The sequence below is a fragment of the Ambystoma mexicanum genome, chromosome 10 (genome assembly GCF_040938575.1).
Source record: "Ambystoma mexicanum isolate Mex_15411 chromosome 10, UKY_AmexF1_1, whole genome shotgun sequence".
NCBI classification, from domain to species: domain Eukaryota; kingdom Metazoa; phylum Chordata; class Amphibia; order Caudata; family Ambystomatidae; genus Ambystoma; species Ambystoma mexicanum.
This window is the reverse complement of record NC_090932.1, coordinates 1,411,470,883-1,411,493,471: the sequence shown is the minus strand read 5'-3', so window position 1 is coordinate 1,411,493,471 and position 22,589 is coordinate 1,411,470,883. Positions and strand designations below refer to the sequence as shown.

Here is a 22,589-nt window from a genome sequence, read left to right as displayed (position 1 = left end):
AGCCATGTTTGTCGTTAATGGTGGCCCGACTATTTTTCCCAATTAAACCTATCCAGATCTTGCTGGGAATGCACCTTTTCATATGTATGTGGCGCTTATGGCCCAACAAATGTGGTGGCTATAGACAATTTGCCCCTTAGTCTCCCTGAGTCAGTGGTGGCTGTACCACTATAGACATTTTCTCTAAGAAGCCTTTTAATTCCAGAAGGCTTCCAAAATTGAATCACCAGGATTGTGAAATCCAGTCATTAGGCAACTGTGCTGGTTTAAGATTGACAGAGATTGGGAAATACCATGTGGGGTTATTTCTCGATTCAAATGTCTGGCCAGGAGCTCACAAAGGGAGATGTGGAGTTATCTGGAGTGTCTTGCAGGGACTACTGTGTGGGATTCTTATGGAATCCACATGCACAGATTCTCCGGAAAAATGCTCACAAATATTTGTGTGTGGAGGCAAGCATTGGTTAGCTTGCCTCCAGAATTGTGCATGATTGGTGATGTTTGTGGTTACCCTCTACACTCTGTGCTAGAACAAAAGCTGACACACTGTTCCAGAAACGTTGTAAACTGCTGAGATTCGATCTTGCAGAGAGCCACGATAAACGACTAACCCTCAGATGACCATAGAAGCTCTGAACCAGTAACTTTTGCAACAATGAAAATCCTATGATGAAGGACTGTTTCTCTCATGACCAGTGGTAACCCTGTCTGGTGTTCCTTTCCCTTAATCCAGTGAGAACAACTGAATCCTTTCTTCAAGAGGCAATTATGAGGTTCCTTACTTCTCAGTACTCGCCTGTGTTTTTTGACCTTTGGAACCATTCACAACATCCTCTTGTAATTCAGCAGGACACTTTACTGCTCTGCAAGTGCATCACTGAAACATCTTTGGTTGTTTTTCTTCGCCAGGGTCCTCTGTTGACTCACCTGGGAAGATGTATTCCATTCATCCATGAATGTAGGGCTACCATGCTTCGCTAGCCCACCTAGAACCAAACCACACTCTTCCATGCTCACAGTGTCACTACTTTGCTCTGCAATCTCCCGTTTGCTGGCTTGTAGAGTGCAACTCTTGTGGGGCATAAACTCTGGTAAACTCTGCAATCCCTCTTGTGGTCGTCTTTAGGTCAAAATGCCTTCAAGGCTCAAGAGAAGTCCCTTACTACCCTCCATATGTTAGCATTGGGCCACTGTTAACGTAGACCTATTATTTGGACTGGTCTGGGGGCAGTTCATTGTTTTTCTAAGCCCTGTGTGTCTTATGAAAAGTCAAGGTGGATTTCTGTAACTTATTTTATAAAACTACAATTTTCATGGTCCTTTGCAACCACTTTCTAGATCATGCATCTATATTCTTAAAAGTTATGTTAAAAATGTACTTGTATATTTTGTAGTTAAATTCTATACATAATTCATGATACAAAGAATATAGTTTTTACAGACACATTGTGTAGGCCTTGGCTCATTGTGTGATAAAGATTATTTACTGTTCCACTGAACCAGTTCACTCCTTAGGAGTGGCTGCCTTGACTGCTCATGCCATTTTACAAGTTTGCGAGTCTGGAACTTATTAAGTAAACACCTGGTAAGCAATGAAGAGTGATATATCTAGCCAAAAGAGCCTAAGCAAAATGTCCCAAACAATCCTCTATATGAGTTCCCTGAAGGCCATTGAGGCAGCTCTTCAGCTCATGTGAGGCTTCTAACTAAAGGATATACACTTAAGTGGCTTATAGCCTGTTTGACTGCCCAAGCAAGATCAACACTTTCAGCAGTTATCGGTGAGGCTCAGGTCTACACATAGACTGGTAAACCCTAGCCACAGCCCTGCATTTAATGCAATTCAATTAAGACTTACTTTGTGGCAAATTTGATAATTTCCACTCCACATGGTGTTTATGCCATAATAGCACACTGTAGTTTGTACTGGAGTATGCTCTGTACTGCGAACTTCAATTCTGCCATGTAAGCAAAATACACAGACCTATACACATACAGAATCATTGCATGCTACTAGAGTCCTTTCTAATTTTCTTCTCATGGATACCAGTGCTCCAGCAAGGCCCATTTCTCCAACAAACTAGGTCTGGCTAGCCCTACTGATCTGTCCAAACATAACAATGGATGGGACTGCAGCCCTCAAGTTATCCACAGCCCTGTAAGAGGAAACGGTTGAAGGTTATCTTAAAAACCTAGTCTAACATAGGTCTAGGGTATGCATTTTTGATTGAGGTTTCTTGTTATACGAGAAAAGTTAACTGGATTCTTCACCCTTTCAGAACATAATACATACAACAAAATTCACTGTATATCTCGTATTTATATGTTTTACCTGATATCCTATTTACTTTATTTTAATAATAGTCTCAAGCTTTGACCATTGTTTTTTATGTCCTATCTAAAAGTAAAAGGTTTCGTGGCAGACATCCTTACACTGTATGCCAAATATAACTATTGCAGTCATGTACTAATTCATTAAACATCCAATGCAAAATGATTGATTGAGGACATATTCTGTATAGGCTACATGTTTTCTGATGAAACAGTCAGACTGTTTATCGGCTTGTTTGCTATTGCAATATGTATAAATATCAAATGCTGTTGAATAACAGGCAAGTACAGGGTACCCCTTTGGCGTAGAATACACTACACATTTTTTTAGGTGACCTTGTGCCTTTCCAAAACCATGATATACTCACAGTCTGACTGACTCGGTAAATGCCACACAATAGCGCACACGCACGTGGAGCACTCACTCACAGAGACCATGGGCACGCCTTGATTGAAAGCGATGCCATTGCAGAGCTAAGAAGGATTAAGCACTTCCACCTTAATGCATACGGACAGTGGTTAAAAATCATTTCGATTCATAAACCGCTAGTCCCCATTTTCCTTAGCACAGTTCCAAGGCCTCGAGAGAGGACAGAGAAGTGGATGCTGCATTTGACTTCCTTTCCCGACAGCTGAGGCAGGCTACCATACTGCAAGTACAAGAAGCTGAAGATACAGAAATACATGCACCCATGCTGATGGAAAAGGTGCTTCCCAAAACAATCAACATGGATGAAAGGCAAAGAGAAACAGACAATGACAAATACATTCAAATAGTTATATAGACACGTAGCAAGGCGAGGGCAAGACGCTGCTCAGTCAGCAGTACCACTGGACATAGATTCAAAAGTGACACTGTCTGCTAAGGCCACCATTCACAAGGCACTATCTCAGTCTACTGGTAAGAGGGACATTGCCATCCCATATCACTCTCTAAGAGGGCAGTTTTTCACGCTCATAAAGGGCATCAAGGAACCATTAAGATCAAAGTGAGTCTATGATGAAAGCTATGGTTCCCTGGGATCGTTCAGATGGCCCATCAAATTATGTGCACCTGTGTTCCAAGTGACCCCTCAAGCAGCCAATCATCCTCTGCCCATGAGCACTCAGGAGAAAGGACACAAACCATAGGAAAGGATCAGTGTCAATTTACTTTCTCTGCCAATATGTACAGACCTACTACTACTCATTCTGGATGTCTAGGCCAGATACCCAGAGAAAGAAGCAGTAGAATTCCACAGCACAGAAGCGATAATTCTTTAGTTGGAAAAGATATTGCCAAACCACGGTACAGCTAATCCAATAATATGGATGATAAGCCACCATTTCAAGGTCAACTATTTTGTTTGTCTTGGGTTGAAGTCTGAGGCAGTAGTTGTACAAACAAGACAGCCCCCTTCCCTTTCTGCTTGAGATTCCATTGATGCATGAATGTGGTAATTCAAGACAGAGCTTATATGTTCAGTTTCTTACACCTGGAACGTTGTGTTGAATGGGTACGTTGATATAAGTAGAGAGCCCAAACATTTTCAAATATTTTTAATTCACTAGGCAGAGTATATGAGTTACACGCTTGCACACATTTCTTTATTTGGTTTGCAAATAGGAGTAAGTGACTTCAAAATCTGGCTAGTATCAGAAAATCTGAAATTTTCCATCCAAAAGGTAGCCTGTACTGTGCATGAAATAAGTGCTTTAAGTAGTTTAATGTAGGTCATTTTCAAAGAAGGTTTTAAAATGTGTGGCAACATATTCCTGCTATGTTATCCTATCTACAGTGTTGCACCAATTAAAAAGTACCATAAATATATTTTTTCACCTAAGGAATGTCACCTGTCAGAGAAGTTCACACGAAGGCATTCTGAATGCAATGACATGGTATTGATTAACTGTTTCAGAGACCGTTGCAAATAGCTACTTCGAATATATCATAATGTTTATGGCATTAAGAATTATTATGTTAGACCTCATTGGTAACAAGTTATTAAAGTACAGATGTCAACGAAAGCCGAGTGACCATTAGGCCTTGGTGAATTTTCATGGGCAGTTCTTCACTTTCCCTCTCAAAATTCTGGTGCCAGACAAATATTCACAAGTCAATTAAGGCACCTAAATTCATCACACACTCTAGGTAGAATTCAGGAGCCTGTTCTGAGCCTGCCCACTCATGAAGGACCCACTTACCAACAGTACTTTATTCAATTTCTAGTGTGGATCGAGGAGGGTTTTTAGAAATATAAAATAAAAACGTTTAGCAAGGCTCATGTTAAATGTCTTACTAAAGTGCACTGCCTTGTGGATGCATGCCCTCTCTGAACCACAACTGAAATAAAAGAAGTACTTTTTCTACTTTTCTATATACCTCTCTGAATAGCGGCAGGCTACTCACGCCGCTGAACGGCTTAGTGGGAGTGTCTGAACATGTCTTGCATCCACTGAAGTACACTATTTACTCTTTAGCTCAGCTTGTGACTTGGGCAAAAGGTATGCTTATACTTTATCTATTCGGCACTGGCTCGTATTTAATGAAAGGAACAAGTTACTTTCTTACCTGGTAATGTTCTTTTGATGGGATGTTCCGATGACGTTTTCCACATCTATGATAGGTAATCACCACAGCTGTGCTACTTTGGAAAATGTTCTCGGTGTCTGCATCCTGCGTCGATACGCTGTCCTCGAGGGCCTCCGTCGAGCCGACGTCACCGGATTTTATAAGTAGGACGCACGACACTCGTAGCCTCAGTTGTCGTTTTTTCCCAGAACGTGTGGCACCAATCTTCTGCCAGAATGACTACAGAAAGCCTTTTGGAAACGGAAGCTGCAATCGCATAAGAAATTCTGTAGAGAGGCAGGTAGGGAGGGAGCGATGAGGAATATGTCGTCGGAACATCCCATCGAAAGAACGTTACCAGGTAAGAAAGTAACTTGTTCTTCGAGGGGATTGGTTCCTACAACGTATTCCACATCTATGACAGACTCCCCAAGCAGTACCAACGTAAGGAGGTGGGAAAAGAATTTAGAATTTTAGAATGCCCAATCAAATTGCAGAATAGAGGACTGCCTTACCGAATACAAAATCTTGCCCATGGATAGAATCCAGGGAGTAGTGTTTGACGAAAGTATGGACAGAGGCCCATGTGGCTGCTTCACAAATGTTAAGAATGGGAACACCCCTCTGCAGCGCAGTGTAGGCAGCCACACCCCTAGTAGAATGGGCCCTCAAGCCTACTAGAGGGTCCTTACCCGCCAGACGGTAGCATTCCGAGATGGTCAAGATAATCCATCTGGACAAGGTCTGCTTAGTAACAGCTTGACCCAAACGCCTTCCAGCGTATCCTACAAAGAGCTGATCATCCACTCTGACCCGGGACATGCGTGAGATGTAGAAGCTTAACGCTCTCCTAGGATCCAACCTATGGAGCCTCTCCTCTTCCTTACCAGGATGCAGAGAAGGATAGAATGCCGGAAGAATGACCTTCTGGCTTAAATGAAATTCCAAAACAACCTTCAGAAGAAAAGAAGGACGAACCCTAAGGACAACCCTGTCCTTATGGAACACAGTAAAGGGTGGCTTAGCGGATAGTGACTGCAACTCACTCACTCTGCGAGCGGAAGTAACCACAACTAAAAATACAGTTTTAAAGGTCAACAGTCTCAAAAGACAAGAATGTAAAGGCTCAAACGGAGCTCCCATTAGGAATTTTAGAACCAGGTTCAAATCCCAACCGGGCACCTGGAAAGATGACGGTGGGGACACATTAGTTAGTCCTTTAAGAAACTGAGAAATCAAAGGAATGTTAAAATAAGAACACTCCTCAGACAAGCGCTTAAATATGGACAGCGCCGCTAGGTAACCTTTAAAGGTACCCATTTGCAGGCCCTTGTGGGCTAACAAAAGCAAAAAAGACAGAACCACAGGAATGGCACATGAAAAAGGATCCACATTCTTAACCCTGCACCAGTCGCAGAACTTTCTCCAACGGCAACGGTACAGGGACTTTGTTGCGGGCCCTCTGGCCGAAAGCAACACCTCCATCACGTCTTCAGGGAGGTCCCAATCCTTATACCTCAACCTTTCAGAAGCCAAGCATGAAGGTTGAGAGACTGGACCTCTGGATGGAGAACCTGAACCCCCTCCCGTGAAAGCAGATTGTCTCAGTAGGAAAGACGCCGTGGATGGCATATGTACATGTCGAGAAGGTCCGGGTACCACGTTCTCATGGCCCATGCCGGAGCAATGAGGATCATTCGGGAACCGAACCTCCGTAACCTCTGCAGCACTTGCGGAATGACAGGAACTGAAGGAAACGCGTACAGCAGTGGGAAGGACCACTCCACCACGAACGCGTCCCCCAAGGCTCTTCTTGGAGGAAATTCCCACGAGCTGAATATTTCGCACTTCCGGTTGACACTGGTGGCGAAGAGATCCACTTGTGGGGTCCCCCAAAGGGCGATGATCTCCAGGAGAATCTCCTGAGCCAGCTCCCACTCGTGAGAGACTGTGCTCTGCCTGCTTAGAGCATCCTCCGCCACGTTTTCGTCTCCGGCCAGATGAACTGCCGAGATCGAAATTTCCTACTGGATGGCCCAGAACCAGAGCTGCATCGTCTCTCTGCACAGAGGGAGAGACCCTGCCCCCCCCTTTTTGTTGAGGTAGTGCATGGCCACTGTATTGTCCGTCAGAATCAGAACAGTCTTCCCACGCACAGCCGGCAGAAAAGCCTTCAGGGCTAGCCTGACGGCCCCCAGCTCCAACAGATTGATATGGAGTCTGGACTCCGACGGAGACCAACGACCGCTGACTGTCAACTTGTTGGCATGAGCTCCCCATCCCGTGAGGGATGCGTCCGTCACGATCGTCACCTCCGTCCAGGGTAGCCAAAATGGAGCCCCCTTCATCAGATTGCCTTCGACAGCCCACCACAGAAGATCCTGGGCGACCGAGGGCGGCACCTGAACGGCACCAGAAGATTGCAGGATGCCATGAGGCCGAGCAACCTCAAGAACTTGAATGCCGGGAGACTCTGGGCATGTTGAAACTTGTGCTCCATCTGCAGAATGTGATGAGCCCTCACCTGGGGAGGCGAACACTGCCCCAGAGATGTGTCGAGCACTGAGCCGCTGGGTAGGTGTCAAGTGGAACTTCTTTAAGTTGAGGGAGAAGCCCAGCTTGTGAAGGAAGTGGCAGGTGACTGACAGATGATCCAGGACTTGCTCGGGAGAGCGCGTCCTGATCAACCAATCGTCCAGGTAGGGGTAGATGTGAATCCCCCCTTTCCTGAGATACGCTGCCACCACCACCATGAGTTTGGTGAAGACCCTCGGGGCGGAGGTCAATGTGAACAGCAGGACCCGGAACTGGAAATGTGAGTCGCGAACCTCAGGTACTTCTTGTGCTTGGGATGAATCAGCACATGAAAGTAAGCGTCCTTGAGGTCAGGAGACACCAACCAGTCCTGAAGTTGAAGGGCCTGGAGGACTTGAGAGAGAGTAACCATCTTGAACTTGTCCTTCCTGTGGAGCTTGTTCAAACCACGCAAGTCCATGATGGGTCTCAATCCCCAGTCTTTCTTAGGGATCAAAAAATATGGGGCATACCATCCCTTGTTCCTCTCCGCTACAGGCACCAGTCCTATGGCGCCTTTCTCCAGCAGGGATTTGATTTCCTGCGCAAGGAGCGGATCCAGACTCTTCCAAGAGAGATTCCCTGGTGGATTGCCGTGAGGCCTCTGCCAGAAAGGAAGACAGTAGCCGTGGGCTATGATCTCCAGAACCCACACATCAGAAGTAATGGCACACCATTCTACAAGATGCTGCGCCAGCCTTCCCCCAATCGGCGAACCATGGGACATGGCCTCATGATTAAGCCGAAGCGGCTGCGGCAGTGCCTGAGGGCAAAGAGGCAACTGCCGAGCGGCCTTGGCACCTCGAGTACCTTGTTTTCCACCTCTGGTACTCCTACGGGGGCCCCTTTGACTTGCAGCTCCCCTCGATCTACCAAAGGAAGAGTAGTATCGAAAGGAACCTCCCCTCCATTGCCGTCCCCTAGGACGAAAAGGCAAAGGTTGGCGAACTGCAGCGCTCAACGACTTTGCTGCAGTTTGGAGGTCTGCAACCTCTCATCAGCCTAGCTGCCAAAAAGATGTTCACCATCAAAGGGCATGCTGAGAAGCTGGGCTTGTACGTCAGGAGCAAACCCCGACTTCCGCAACCACGCAAACCTGCACATCCCGGTGCTCGCCGCCATGGACCGGCTGACACAGTCTCCCACGTCCAGACCCGACTGAACGGATTCACACATGACATCCTTGCCATCCTGAATGAGGGCAAGAAAACCATCCCGTTCCTCCCCTTCAGGAATATGTGCAGCCGCCAAAGACACACAATTCCACAGAGTGTGAGTGAAACGTGCTAGGGCACACTGTTACGCTCACCTGACTCCCACGGAGGCATAGGTCTGGTTTGGAGTGTTGTTGCTTCTTCTATGGTGAAGCGCAGGACCCGGAAGATGGACTGGACCGGACCTTCGAATCTGGCTTGTCTGGCTCGCAGGAATATCTTTCTGTATGGGAAAAGGGAGTATTAACAATCTGCGGGAGAAAGTATAAGCCTCCCGCTCCCTTCTCACCCCTCTACGAAACCCTCCTGCGACCCCCACGTGAAGTCTCACCTTAGGGTTTGAAAGGTTGAGCTCTCCATCCTGCTTCTCATGCAGGGGCGCGTTGTATCCAGTTACTTCACTGGGATTTTAATTGTAGAGGGTTCAAGTTTTGTTTTCCCGGTATAGTACCGTAAGGATTCTGTTAATGAGTATGATTCCGCAATAATAATTTTTCGTTGTCTCTTTTTCAGGTGCGGAAACTATTCCGAGAAGAGCTGTGGAACCGAAGAATGAGACTCTGGTGAGCTTGATGAGAGTTCTCTCAGTGTCCTTGTATCAATGCGCTCACTAACGCTGATGTCTTTTTTCCCCATAGGGGCTGGGGTCCGGAAATGCCTGGATGCGGCACCGACCCGAAACGAAGCTCAATCCAGAAGAAATCAGGTAAGTCTTTAATGGGCGTTTGGGTAATGTCTTTTCATGCGCCCACTAACGCTGATGTGTCTTTTTCCCCTTAGGGGCTGGGGTCCGGAAATGCCAGGATGCGGCACCGGCCCGAAATGAAGTTGGAATAACCCAACAGGTGAGCTTTGTAATGGAAATTAAGGTTTCCTTGTTTTCTTTCCCCTCTCACCTTTATTCTTGACTTTTTCTCCCTAGCCGCGGTGATGTGGCTGCGAGTCCAGATGTCGCCGTAGAACGTGGTGGTACCTTGTACAGGTGAGTGAGATGCGGCGCTGCAGCGATCGATGCAATGTGCTTTTAAATGGATGTCTTCCTTTTCAGGACCGTCGGCGAGATGTCTCCGGAATGCGGGTTTAGCAGTTAAGGACTCTTCTTTACCCTTTTCTCTTCTCTTCTCTCTTTGCAGGTGTTCCAGGATGCTGGCAGGAGTGGCAGAAGACAGAATGCAGGAGCAAACACGGTGAGCGTCCAGCTGCTAGATGCAGAACAACGCGAAGCGTGAGTTGCTGCTTGGGCTTGGCTTAAATAGCCTTCAAAGTAGTTCCAGGTATGTATCCTTCCTCTCAGGTATGTATTCCTCCCCTGACCACACCCGTGTGGTTAAGTAGTTCCAAAGATAAAGTAGTCCCATTCAGGCCTCAGAAGGCCTGGATGTTGCAGCATGGTCTGCATCAGGTAAGTTAACACTAAGCACCTTTAACACAAAGTCCCCTTTTATGAGCCTGGCGCCTATGGCGCCAGGACTGTGGCCCGATATGAGCCTGGCGCCAAAGGCGCCAGGACCGAGTCCAAAGAGCCCCTACTTGAGGCTGTTGTGACTTCCCTTGAAGACATGATGTCTTCCTCTGCGGTAGCTGGGTCTTGTCTGGCACCTTGGAGGTAGGCATCATGACACACACACACAGTTGGCTGCCTGTAAAGCCATACCCCCTGAAGAAAACACTTTCTTCGCCCAGCCATCAAAACGTTTTCATCCCTATCAGGAGGGATGGTAGGCTACGACGCCTGCTTTGCTTGGGCCGTAGCCGCCTGCACCACCAAACTCTCCGGAGTGGGGTGCGTAGTCAAGTAGCAGGGATCGCTACTGGCTGGATGGTATTTTTTCAGCAACAACTTGCTCACTGCCGGGAGACACACCGGAGCAATCCAAGCTGCTGCCACCCTTCTCTGTAAATCCATATGAAATGGCAGCACCGGGTCAGTGGGTGGACCTTGGTCAAGGAAATCGGTCAGGTCATCCTGCAGAAAATCCACTGGTGGCGCAGACCACCCCAAGTACTCCGTCACCCTCGACATGAGGCACCTGTACGAAGATTCAGCATGCGTACCAGGCTCAGAACTGCCAAACTCAACCTCAAGGGAGGTATCAAGACCACTGGCGTTGTGCAAATATTGACGCAGGTCTTCCAACTGGCTATGCCCAGATAACAGGTCACCAGGAACCAAACCTTCCTCAGACCCTTCATCCACCTCCAAGATATAATCCAGAGGCTGGAATAAATCCCTGGTTGAAGGCACAGAAAAAGCCTCACTGACTTCTTCAGGGCCTTCCTTGGAGTTTCCACCAATGCATGGGGCACCTCCGGTACAACCTCCACAAAAGGCCTCAAGGGCGTCGATGGAATCGGCGTCAAGCTTGGCGCCGATGGCTTCGACACAGGCCTCGTGGGAGGTGCCCCGAGCGTGTCCTTCGACGGCCTCTGCGCCAATGGCGTCAATGACTTCCTCCGAGGCAGAGGCTCGAGAGAGTCCCTCGACGGACATGGCGCCGATGGCGTCGACGTCTTCTTAGAAGACCTCACAGGCTCCACCGGTCTCGAGGGCGTCGAGGACCGGGACCTGGAGTGGGCATGGCTAGAGCAATCCACCTTGTCCAACCGGGACCTCGAAGGTTCCCGGTGATCGCGCCGATCGCCCGAGCCTGAAGGCGTGCGTACGGTGGCCCTAGCGAGCGCATTCCTTGCCGGCTTCTCTCAAAGGCGTGGACGGAATGGAGCCCTGCGACTCGAAAATTGCCATCATTTCCTTAGGAAATGCTTCCCATTCCGTAGGAGAGGAATGCTTGGTAGGACAAGCTACCTGCCGTCTGGCGGGCAAGGCGACCGGTGACGGCGCTTCCGCGAGTGCCCCGAGGAGGCAGAGGAATGGCGGAAACCACTCCGGGAACGAGACCCCCTGACTTGCGCCGACAACACAGAGACACACCCCTCCAATCGTCGGTCGAAAGCCCAGCGGATTTCGACTTTCGGGGTTTGGAAACCCTACCTACAGAAAGCTTCTTCTTCCGCTCCCGCAAGGCCTTCGACGTTAACGACTGGCAATCATCACAGTCATCAGTGGCATGGCCCTTGCCGAGGCACCAGAGGCAGACGTTGTGCGGGTCTGTAAGTGACATCTTGGAACCGCAGTCCCGACACTTCATGAATCCCGACCGCGGGGTAGAAGACGACGAAGACATGATATATTCACAAAACATCTAGTTCGAAGAACCGATAGAACATAAGAACCGAGGCGCGCCGAGATCTCCGAAGCGAACACGTTCGCGGAAAAAACAGAACTGAGGCTACGGGCGTTGTGCCTCCTACTGATAACATCCGGTGACGTCGGCTCGACGGAGGCCCTCCAGGACAGCGTATCGACATCATTGATGCAGGACACAGATGTCGAGAACATTTTCCAAAGCAGCACAGCTGTGGTGATTACCTGTCATAGATGTGGAATACATCGGAGGAACCAATCCCCTCGAATATTCAATTTAAGGGTCTGTCTGCACTATAATACTATTATTTTTTTACCAGGTCTTTATTTTGCTGAAAAACTGCAGATATTTGTGGAGTGCCTGGGGAAATGAGAGAATGTTTGGTATAACTTATAATTAATGGAATTAAGAAAACTGGTACCAGTATTAGTACCCTTTCTTCTGGATGTTCAAATTGTTAAAATGTGCTTCTGCTCTAAATAGATTTGGGATATTTCCTGTACTGGGTGGTTGGCAGTGCATCCCTCTCTCTTGTGAGTCACGTCTTTGCTGGCCCATTTGAGTTGTAGAAGGTGGTGGCAGGCCTTGCAAATTATTTAAAAAACCACTAGACCTTCTGGGGCGAGTTCCTTTGTTTACATACTCAACCTAAGAGAAATGCACTTGCCCCAATGTGACTGTTGACATAATATTTACCAGTGCTTTTTGTAAAATGGTGCATGTCGCCATAAACTCACTTCATATTTGGTGCAATACTACCAAGCATGCACAGTGAAACTTACATTTGCCAGTTTCTGCAAACAAAGTGTTTGCAGTAAATGCAAAATAAGTTTCTAACATCCCCATACTCGCCAGCAAGGTCGGGTATTCTGCAAATGGTGCTCATCCTTCATAAAAAAGCCTTGCAATGCTAGTGGGCTAGTAGATTTTGCAAGCCCTGTAATGGTGTTTAGTGGTCCTACAATATACTGTTAGGCATTGTTTCATTGTATTCTATACAGGCCTTTTTTGGTTTTCAATCACTGTACAGTGTGATGCATGCATCCTTGCAAAGTTCTATTAAGAGTTTTGATCAGAACTGTAACCTGTAGTGTCCATGCATTAATAAGTGTCTGGTTCCTGTGGGTATGGGCCTTGAGTCTTGGGTTGATGTTGCAGGCCATGATATTTGGGGCAGATTGGCAGCACACATCAATCACCATCATTTCTCTGGGTAGCAATTTCCCAGTAGGCTGGGGTGGTTATCTTAGGAAACAATAGCGGCCGATAAAAGGTTCTCCCTCTCAATATCTCGTTAGTAGCCATTTAAGATTCTCATTATCTCTACATTCCTTAGCAGGTTTTAGCCAAAGGAGTTCCCACATAAACAATCTCTTTTATTTAAAGAGAGACGATCATGGAGATTGCAAAGACCGTCGAACTGAGTGCCACAGGCAGACTGAAAGGCAATTTGTCTTCCACAAATGCGCGTAAACTTCCTTTGAGTTACATGCCACTTTTGAGATGCTTAGTCTTATGTCTACTGGTGTGAACCTGAATCAGTCCCATATTTTCTTATGCCTGATGCTTTTTACTCCTCTCCTCCCCCACCCCTGGCATGTTCAGCATCCCTTTTATTTCAATCCAAATGTGGAGTGATGGCTGGACGTAAAGACTTAACTATCTCAGCCCTTTTAATGAGAGTGGTGGCAAGTTAGTTCTTAAGGCGATATTAAAAACTCCACCTAAATTAACTGTTTTGAAATTCAGATAGACAACGATTAACAGAGTACAGCGCACAGAGAACGTAGCCATTTTCTTACAAGTTTATATGGAGATCATGGTACAGCAACCTCCAGATGGGGCATCACACAACCAAAAGAAGAAATCCAAATGATGCAAAAAGCCAGAAACTAATGTTGATAAAATACAACCCGGCATCCAGCTGTGTCAAGGTAGGGTTTCCGGCTGTGCACCAACTGTCAATCGAAAAGAAAATGCCATACAGATCCAATTTAATTCCTCCACCACTAAATCATGAATTGAAAAGGAGACCCAGTGATCATCAGAAAGAAAGTGCTCTTGATTTACTCAGTGCCAGAAGAAATTGCTTGTGGTGATGGCTAGCTCCAACAGGTGGATAGTTAAATATGTCAGATCCTCATCAGTGAAGGTAGCCCAGTGAGCAAAATGTTAGCCTAACAGCATGAAGTAATAAAGATGTATGACCTGCTAAATTAGAAGTTTGTAGTACGGTAGTTACTAGTGCACTCCCTTGCATGTCAACTTTTCAAACCAAATAAAATAATTAAACCTGCTATGAATTGAAAGGTCTATGGAAGTTCAGTACAAAACAGCTGTTAATGTTCACAAAGAAAATCAGCCACTGTTTTCATCTCGCCCTCATGTGTTTACAAATGGGCTCCCTGGGTACAGTTCACTTCCCTCGATCATTACATAAAAATAAGGCCAATTTTCTTTCCCAATCGTTCCAAAGAACAGCAATTTTAAGGAAAATAAAAAGACAATCCCTTTTCTTCTCATGATAAGCTATTATGAGGTTTGTGCCTAATAGCGTATGGTCCTATCAAGATAAATATTGTTTGGCAGTTATCAGACACGCAGGGGGGTTCCCGCTTATGCACATGCCCTATACACACACCCCCAGGCGCCCCATTAATCTACAAACTGAATCCTGCGAGTCTATAATCGTTGCAATTTACTTTGAAGTCATCTTATTTATATTCCTTTGCTTTCCGGCTGCAATGCTGTGTTGAATAAGATGCCGAAATAAACGACTACTTACCCAGTGTCTTGGAGTTCTTCCAGATTGGAGGCATTCCATTCCGAGCCCTATAAAACAAACAAAAAAGATTAAACTCAGACCCTCGTACCACTGGTTTAGCTTTTTTAGCAGGAATCATGCAGGTATCAGCAGATTAAGGAATCAACTTTCCTTTTATACATTCACGCAACAGTATATTGATTTCTAGTCCACTTTGACAACAGTATTACGTTTATAGAAAACTCCTGTTTCCATATGCTAAACTATCCCACAAAGTATTGAGTGACCTTATACATCAAATGCAAAGAAAAAGTACAAAGAGGGAAAGCAGTGAAAGAAAAACATGTTCAAGTGGCATAATGGTGAAATTGGGCATCCTCATGCAGTAGAGATGTAGTCAGCATTCTGTTATAGGAAAGAGCAGAATTCAACATTTTGAAAAGCAAAGATTTTGGGTGGGAATGAACAGAGAGAGATGCAAGGGAAAATGCTTAAAGTAATGTGGGTTTTACCGAATACAAATCTCTAAAAGGAGGAGTACCTATTTCATCAGTCTGAAGCAGAACCTTTAATACCTCCTTTTCTTCTCTAAAGGGACCAGAAAAGAGGGGAGGAGGGAGAGACTGTAAGATAGAGAGAAAGAGTGAAAGAGGAAGAATACAATGCCCAGCTGAGCTCAACCGCTGCAGTTGGCTGGAACAAAAGGGATGGACGAAAAGGAGTGCCAATAAGAAAATTCCTGATGCAAGAAAGTACGAGAACATAGGAGAGGTAGGAGAAAATCAGTGGTGTTAGTTCCTCGATTATTTCTGGGGCAATTGAGGACCACAAGTGCAAATGACTGGTATGCAGCCAGGAGGATGTTGACAAGTCACTTGGGAGAGAAAGTTAGGAAGGAGCAGTAACAAGAGGTAGCAGGATACCAGTGCGATCGTGATGTCTCAAATGTTGGTCATTTTGTGTGGCGAAGAAGCAAAGTCATTGACTGAATCATTGGCTAAAAGGAATGAGGCGATGGGGCGGGCGAGGGGGTGCATGCATGGCCTGTGGGGAAGAGGAGAACTTGCAAGGATGTGACAGAGACAAGTGATTAAGTTAGTACAGTAATGCGATGTGGCTCATTTGAAGGCAGGTTCTGGGAAAAATACAAGGTATAAAACTGAGAATCTGAGTAATTAGAACTAAATATTTGTGTGTAATATTGGGAAAAACTGTAGCAGAACTGCAAATACGATACATTTGCATGTCTTAATAAAACAATTTTAAAACTATTTTCTACACATATCCTTGTTCTGAGTGGTCTGTCCATCACAGGGCGCTGTAATCCTTGAATCAAAGTTTTTAAATAGCAACTTGCATTTGAAGATGGAGAGAAGGTGATCAAAGTTATTGGCCCATTTAAAACGTGTTTAAATCACTCCTTGGCTAAATTAATTGTTGTAATATTTTCTACATGTCTACAAATCCTTTGAACATGAAATGCAGCCACCTTTTACTTGTTACATACATACAATGCTCTCATACACTGCTTCTCAACTAGGTAAATTATTACAAATATTAATTATACAAATAATTATCACAAATATGAGCACCTGTATAATCAGTCCTGTGTCTTCTAGGTCTGAAAACAAATGTCCCTTAGTACTTGTGTATAATCATATTTCATTGAAATAAGATTTCTCCATTAACAGCAGTTAAGAAATAGCATATCAATAATATTAAAATCCAAACCAAACCAATCACAGTGTTAAGTAGAATAATTAAAGAAGTAATACAATCTGACCAAGTCACCATATAATAACAATAATTATAGAAGTGCTTCCCTAACATATTCATATAAACTAAAAATAAAACTCATTATTACAGTTCATTATAAGGGGCATCACCTCCAAGTAAGTCTCATATTAATTGTCCCGGAAGGATAGCTCAGCAGCAACGTGTTCGCCTTGGAAGCAAGACAGCAAAAAGCAACACAGGTTTGAGCCCCGGGTCCGCGCTTAGAAACCTCTGGGCATTTAAGCACATTATAAATACGCAACTAAGACAAAATTACAATTATGCAACTAAAAAAACAAACTATTCCTGTAACAGCGCCTCAATTTGTCTTCAGCGCCAAATTTGTCTTCAAAATGGATATTCCAACCCTCAATCGAGCCTGTGATGCTATATTACAGACCCCCAGTTCTAGGTATAGGGCATTTGGTGTGCCTGACGGAAGCCCAGTTTATTTTTATTTTTTATTTTCCATTTCAGTGAGTACTTGTGTAAATTCATTTTGTACGATTCGAGGATACACAACAAAGTACCAACCAGTCCACTCTAACTTCTGTATTAACTATAGACATATGATTTATTTCTGAACTACGTATTGAATTACTAGCAACTCAGCAGTATTTTTGCTAGCAAGCCCTTGATAGTGCCTTACTACCTAGTACATGTGACACTGAGGATACAATTGATCCTGGCGATTTGCTGATCGATTGAGTTTGTTCCAGGCCCATCGTTGACAAAGACCCCTTGGCTGTCAAGGTCATTAAATTATCAATGTTTGCTTGGATCAAATACCTAGCAGTTAAATCCTGAAGAGGGAATTTACTAAGCTTGGAACTTATACATCTTTAAATCAATCAACATCTTAAAGCATTGCCTTTATGTTGCCTTAAATGATTAGTATAGGGTTCAGCACATTTTCTACAAAAAAAACGACGCAATGTGTTATGCTTCCCACCGTGTTGTGAAATCTCATCTACACATTCTCGTTTCAATTAATTTTAGACTATTTAATCAGGTGTAAATTCTAAACCTTTTTAGGTCTGCCTAGAGAAAGCTTGCTCTCTGCCAGGGCTTGCAGAGGAGTGTAAATAGAGGGGAATTGATGCCAATCAAATGCCCCATGATGCAGAGAGTGCCTAAAGTAGTATTTATTTGAATTTATCCTTTACAAAAGAAAGCAAATAAGCAACAGGCTCTTAGAATATGACAACTGGTTAGATAACAGTAAGACGAGTATCCTAAACACGTGGGGTATGGACACTGTACAATCAAGACAGATTGCTTTATCCAGTGCATTCCAAGGGGAGCAGGCTACCTTAACTTCTTCAGTTCTAACTATTCGAGTCTAAAGATAGACCACACCATTGTGTAGGTTTTGGTTATATTGGCTCTCCACTTCTTGAAAGAGAGATAGTTCAGTGACTTCCAGATCGGCAGGATCAGTTTCCTGACCAACATGGTTACTCTCTTTAACCACATCCTGTTACCATGTGACATTTAGACCAGGCCCTCATCTATACCATAATTAATACTTTGCATGTGGCCTCCAAGGCATTACCCAGGGCCCGAGTAATGTATGCTCTTACCTGGTCCGTGAAATGTGAGACTGTACGACATTCACATAACACGTATAGTGACACGTGCCTGGCTTGTTTGCAAGCCCAGCAAGCAGCAATGTCTAGCAGGCCCCTTAGAAACATTTTATCTGGGATACAATAAGAACCTAATTGAACGTGACAATCGCAGATGCTCACGTATATTTAGGGGTCCTTCATACAAAAGCACCAGGTGAGACATTCAGCATTAATCACATCCCTTCTAGAGTCCCTGGACCAGGCAGAGAGCAAGCCTCCTCCTACATCTTCATTGTCCATCAGCGTTGTATTGATTAGGGTTTACCATGTGGTTTTCTTGACGTAAGTTTTATATACTTTTTTGACGGCCTCGTTAATCCATCGGCTCGTATATTCGAGTTCAGAAGGTCCAACACTCCCAGGCTTGTGGTACTCCCCTTAGGTGCACAGCCACCCAGACTATACCATCTCAATTTGACAAAAGTCAATCATTCTACCAAAGTACTCCAATAAGTGTCAAAGCATTCAAGAGCCAGTTAGGCCACAACAAGGTCTTGCCTTTTAGAGTGACTGTCGGGTTACACTGTGGCCACTGTGAACAGGTGAGGTTCCGGCCATGTGGTCTGCAGACCTTCACCAAAGAATACATCAGAAAGTCAGTCACTAGATTCCTCTCACACCGCACCAGAGGCATGGGCCTTATCAGCACAACAGGCCCACTTCGTTCACCTCTACTTTGCCCCACAAATCCCCAACCGAATTGTCCTCCACTAGCCATCAACCCAGGTCTCTGACTGTAAACGCTGAGTGGTATTTCTCAAAGTCTGGTAGGAATCCACCTCAGGAATAAGGTAATTGCAGTTTCTTCAGGCTGGTCCTTGCATATGTCATCATGATCGTGTAAAACTCTCTTAAGAACCATCAACCGGACAGCTAGAGGCAGCAATGCCAGACAGCACGTAATTGGCTTTGGGTGCCAACACAATCACACAGGTGTTTTCAGATCATACAGTATTTTATATACTATATACTCCAAAGGCAATACCACTCTCTGTCCATGCTAAGAAGAGGGCCCACATCCAAGCCTGTGTCTCTGCGGCATCTAATAACTCAGCCGAACTCTTCAAAATCTGCAAGGATTTGGCCAACCCAGATGCAGTCTCTACCGCTCCTGGCACCCGCTCCAGGCCGTTTGCACGGCCGTTGCCTTTCACTTCATCTCTAAAACCCAAGACATCCTGTCCACCCTCTCGTCCTCTCCCCCTCTTCTCCTTCTGCGAACTGTGGCCCTCCTGCAGCTGGCCCCCCACCCTCTTTCCTCATTTCTCCCCCCACGAGTTTTCCAGACAAGTCCGATCCATGAAAGTCTTGTCAAAACAGGTTCTCGGACCCTCGGACAAGACAAGAAGGGGATTTATGTCTCTAGATGACATTATTATAAGGCGATTGGCAAAAGAGAGGGGAATCCCCTGTCCCTGTTTTTATACAATACATGTGATTCCCTTTGTGTCAGATTACCCTTTACTGCAAAGACCCTGACATGAGGGTATTGGTCTTCATAGTACTTCCTATGATCTAAATTCGGGGAAGACAAAGAAGGGATAGGATTGGAGTTAAGTCTTTGTCTTATCGTGTCCTCTCCCTTGCCAGGTTTTGTTCCGGGGTGCTATGTTTGCCTCTCTCTTGGGTTAGGGACCATGGGACCTGCATATCCCACAAAAGGCTTCTTGGACGTCTTCTTCATCTACCGTCTCATGGGATAACGCGTCTCCCTGGGGTATTCCACTGATTTCAACCCTGGTCTCCCCTACCCAGGTGATCCTCCCTCGCTTGTCCAGACCCAGGGTTGGGATCCAAAAGTTTGTTGTCTTGTATTGCTGTCATTTCCACTTTTGTTGTTTGCTTTTTTGCTTTCTTCCCTTGCAGGTGATGTTGCCGGCCCGGCAGAATCTGCGGAGCACGAGGCCACAGCCGGAGGGAATGAGGAAGGAAGCTGCAGCGGTACAGTAGCTAGTAAATTGTTAACTAGGGGGCGCGCGGGGTTCAAATGCAACGCGGCACTAGGACAGATGTTCTAACCTTATCTTTCTTCTTCTTCACAGGGTCCGAGTTTGTGGATGCGGAGTGCGGTGCTGCAGCGTCGGGCTCAAGATCACTGGAGGTCAGGAGATGAGTCTGCAGATGAAGCGATGAAGCACCGGTTTCCTGGAGGTGAGTATGCAGGAAAACGCCTGGTTTCAAAGGTAAGTAAACTGGTCCAAGCGGCGGTGAGCATCACATTGCACGCAAGTACACAGTAATGCGAAGCACCGGCCTTAAGGATGGAGCAGCTTATATAACTGAGCTTCTGATGCCACGCCCACCAGGTTCAGCCTGCCTGCAGCATCGATGAGTCAGCACATGAGGATGTTCTCTGGAATAAAGGCTTTCAGCTCCTGGAAAGTTCTTGTAAAATAAAAGCACTCCTGAACTGAAATAAAGTAAAAGCACTCCTGCACTGAAATAAAGTGTTCCTGCTCACATCTCTATATGAGCCTGCCACCAAAGGTGCCAGGACCGAGTCCAGCCAGGGCCCCTGTATTTATAGATCCCAAATGGACAGAAGTGAGTCACGTGACCCATTGCCCCCATCACTAGATGGTGTGGTTTTTGTGTTCTGGGGCCTGTAGCCATGACAGCGTGGTGTGTGATGCACATGGTCTTAAAAGTCACCTGTAGGCTGATTGGCAGCCACTGTAGTACTCTAAGGGCTGGGACGATCTGTTCTCTCAGTGAGAGGGCAAGGAGGAGTCTGGCTGCAGAGTTTGGGATTTGCTAGAGTTTTTGAGCCGACAGGCAGGAGCACCCCGGGTAGAAGGACTTGGCGTAGTCTAAGCCAGAAATGATGATAGCAAGGATTGCTGAGACTCTGAGGGTAGGAGAGATGGGGGAAGATTCACCTGAGGGTGCTCTGGCACAGGCAGGGTATCAAGAGAGACACAGACTCAAAATTCACAGTTCGAAAACCTTTATTCACAAACTTTGTTGGGTTAGTGGAACTCCTAACTGGCCCTAACTCTAAAGGGTTGGTTCACTCAACTTTTGCTTCTAAGGGCCGTCATCCAGTCCAAAACCATAATCCAACTGTGTCTAAACATATGCTTGCCCTCACTCTTAGACAAAATGTGTTCAGGGTTCTTCTTAAAGAAAAAATGGTGGTAAAAAAGGAAATGCAAACCACAGCTGGTTTCAGGTAGTCTTACTAGTAGATGTAGTTCTGCCAGTTCAAAATAGTTCAACTCAAAAGGGTTCCACATAGGGCTCTTGCCGTAAATCAATAGAGTTCACAATGGTACTGGGTCTCATGGGGTTTTCCGGGTCTCTTGGGGTTCCTTCCCCAAGCTGCAATCCTTCCAGTTCCAAATAAAAAGACAGTTCCTGCTCGGCCTCTCAGGGTTCCCTTCCCCAAGGTTTAAGCCTATCTTCAAGTTCAACAATATCTTTTGTGGGCCTCTCAGGGTTCCCTTCCCCCAAGCCTAGGCCCCTATGGTTTCACACAAAAGTTCACCTTGTCGAGATGCACCGTTTTAACACACAATTCTTTCCATGGGGTAGTGTCAGACTTTTGAAAACACTGGGCTTTGGCTCCTCCCCTGCATGACCACAAAGACTCCTGATCCCTCTCTTTGTACTCCGTTTCTTCTTTTTGGGCACCTTTGCCTCTTGCTCTTTTCCACCTGGTCTTTGTCTCTTTTTGACCTTTCTTTCCTTCTAAGATGTACACCTGCACCCTTGTCCTTTGCTGTGCCTCCTGTACACTCCTCTTGACTTTAGCATGTTCCTGGCACTCTCCGTCCTTTGCTCGTGCACCCTTGCACGTTCCTTCCTTGTATCATGCCTCTTGCACTTTCTCTTTCCAACCTGAGGGTCTTCCGCACCCTCCGTTCCAGTTTTTGGGTCTCTCTCACCCTTTCTTTACTTTCTTTCACTTTATCTCTAACTTTTCCCATCTGTCAGGTCGCTTGCACCCTACATTCCTGTTTTGGGTCGCTCAAACCCTATCTTTGCTATCTTTCATTTGTTTTCACTCTGTAGGTTCGCCGCTCGCACCCTTCTCTCCTGTTTCGGGTTGCTCGCACCCTCTCTTACTTTCTATCACTCTGCTTTTCAATCTGTCAAGTGGCTTGCCCCCCCTTTCCTGCTTCGGGTTGCTTGCCCTCTCACTTTACTGTCTTTCACTTTGCGTCCCTTGCACACACTGCTTTTCCTTGCTTTCTCTTTTTTCCCGCTCACCGATTTACTTTCTGCTTTCTCCTTCAAGCCGCTGCTCCTGCTCCAGCCATCCTCATGCCGCTGGGTTCCTCTCAATCACAGAGACTCACCCAGGCAGCGCAGCGCTGGCGAGTAGCTCCTCGGGATACGGGGTGTGAGGTCAGGATTTCACCACCTGCCCCTCAGACACCGCTGGGACCGACATGTCCCAAGGGAACGCGCACTGGCCTGCACACAGTTAAAAAGCAGCACCTCACCTTCCTCTGGCTTCACAGAGACACAGCTCCTTTGCCACGCTGCAACTCCTATGGTACATCTGGCTAGCGTCCAAGCGTTCCGTTCCCCTATGGT

At 46.0% G+C, this 22,589-nt stretch overlaps 1 protein-coding gene across 1 annotated transcript in view; it reads right to left on the bottom strand.

Moving 5' to 3' along the window:
- The window catches only part of SSH1 (slingshot protein phosphatase 1), a 1,301,854-nt gene that overhangs the window by 151,972 nt on the left and 1,127,293 nt on the right, over nt 1-22,589 (bottom strand). Inside the window, exon 11 of the mRNA XM_069619458.1 lies at nt 14,662-14,708. Coding sequence (XP_069475559.1) covers nt 14,662-14,708 — 47 coding nt within the window. The remainder of the gene's footprint in view (nt 1-14,661; nt 14,709-22,589) is intronic.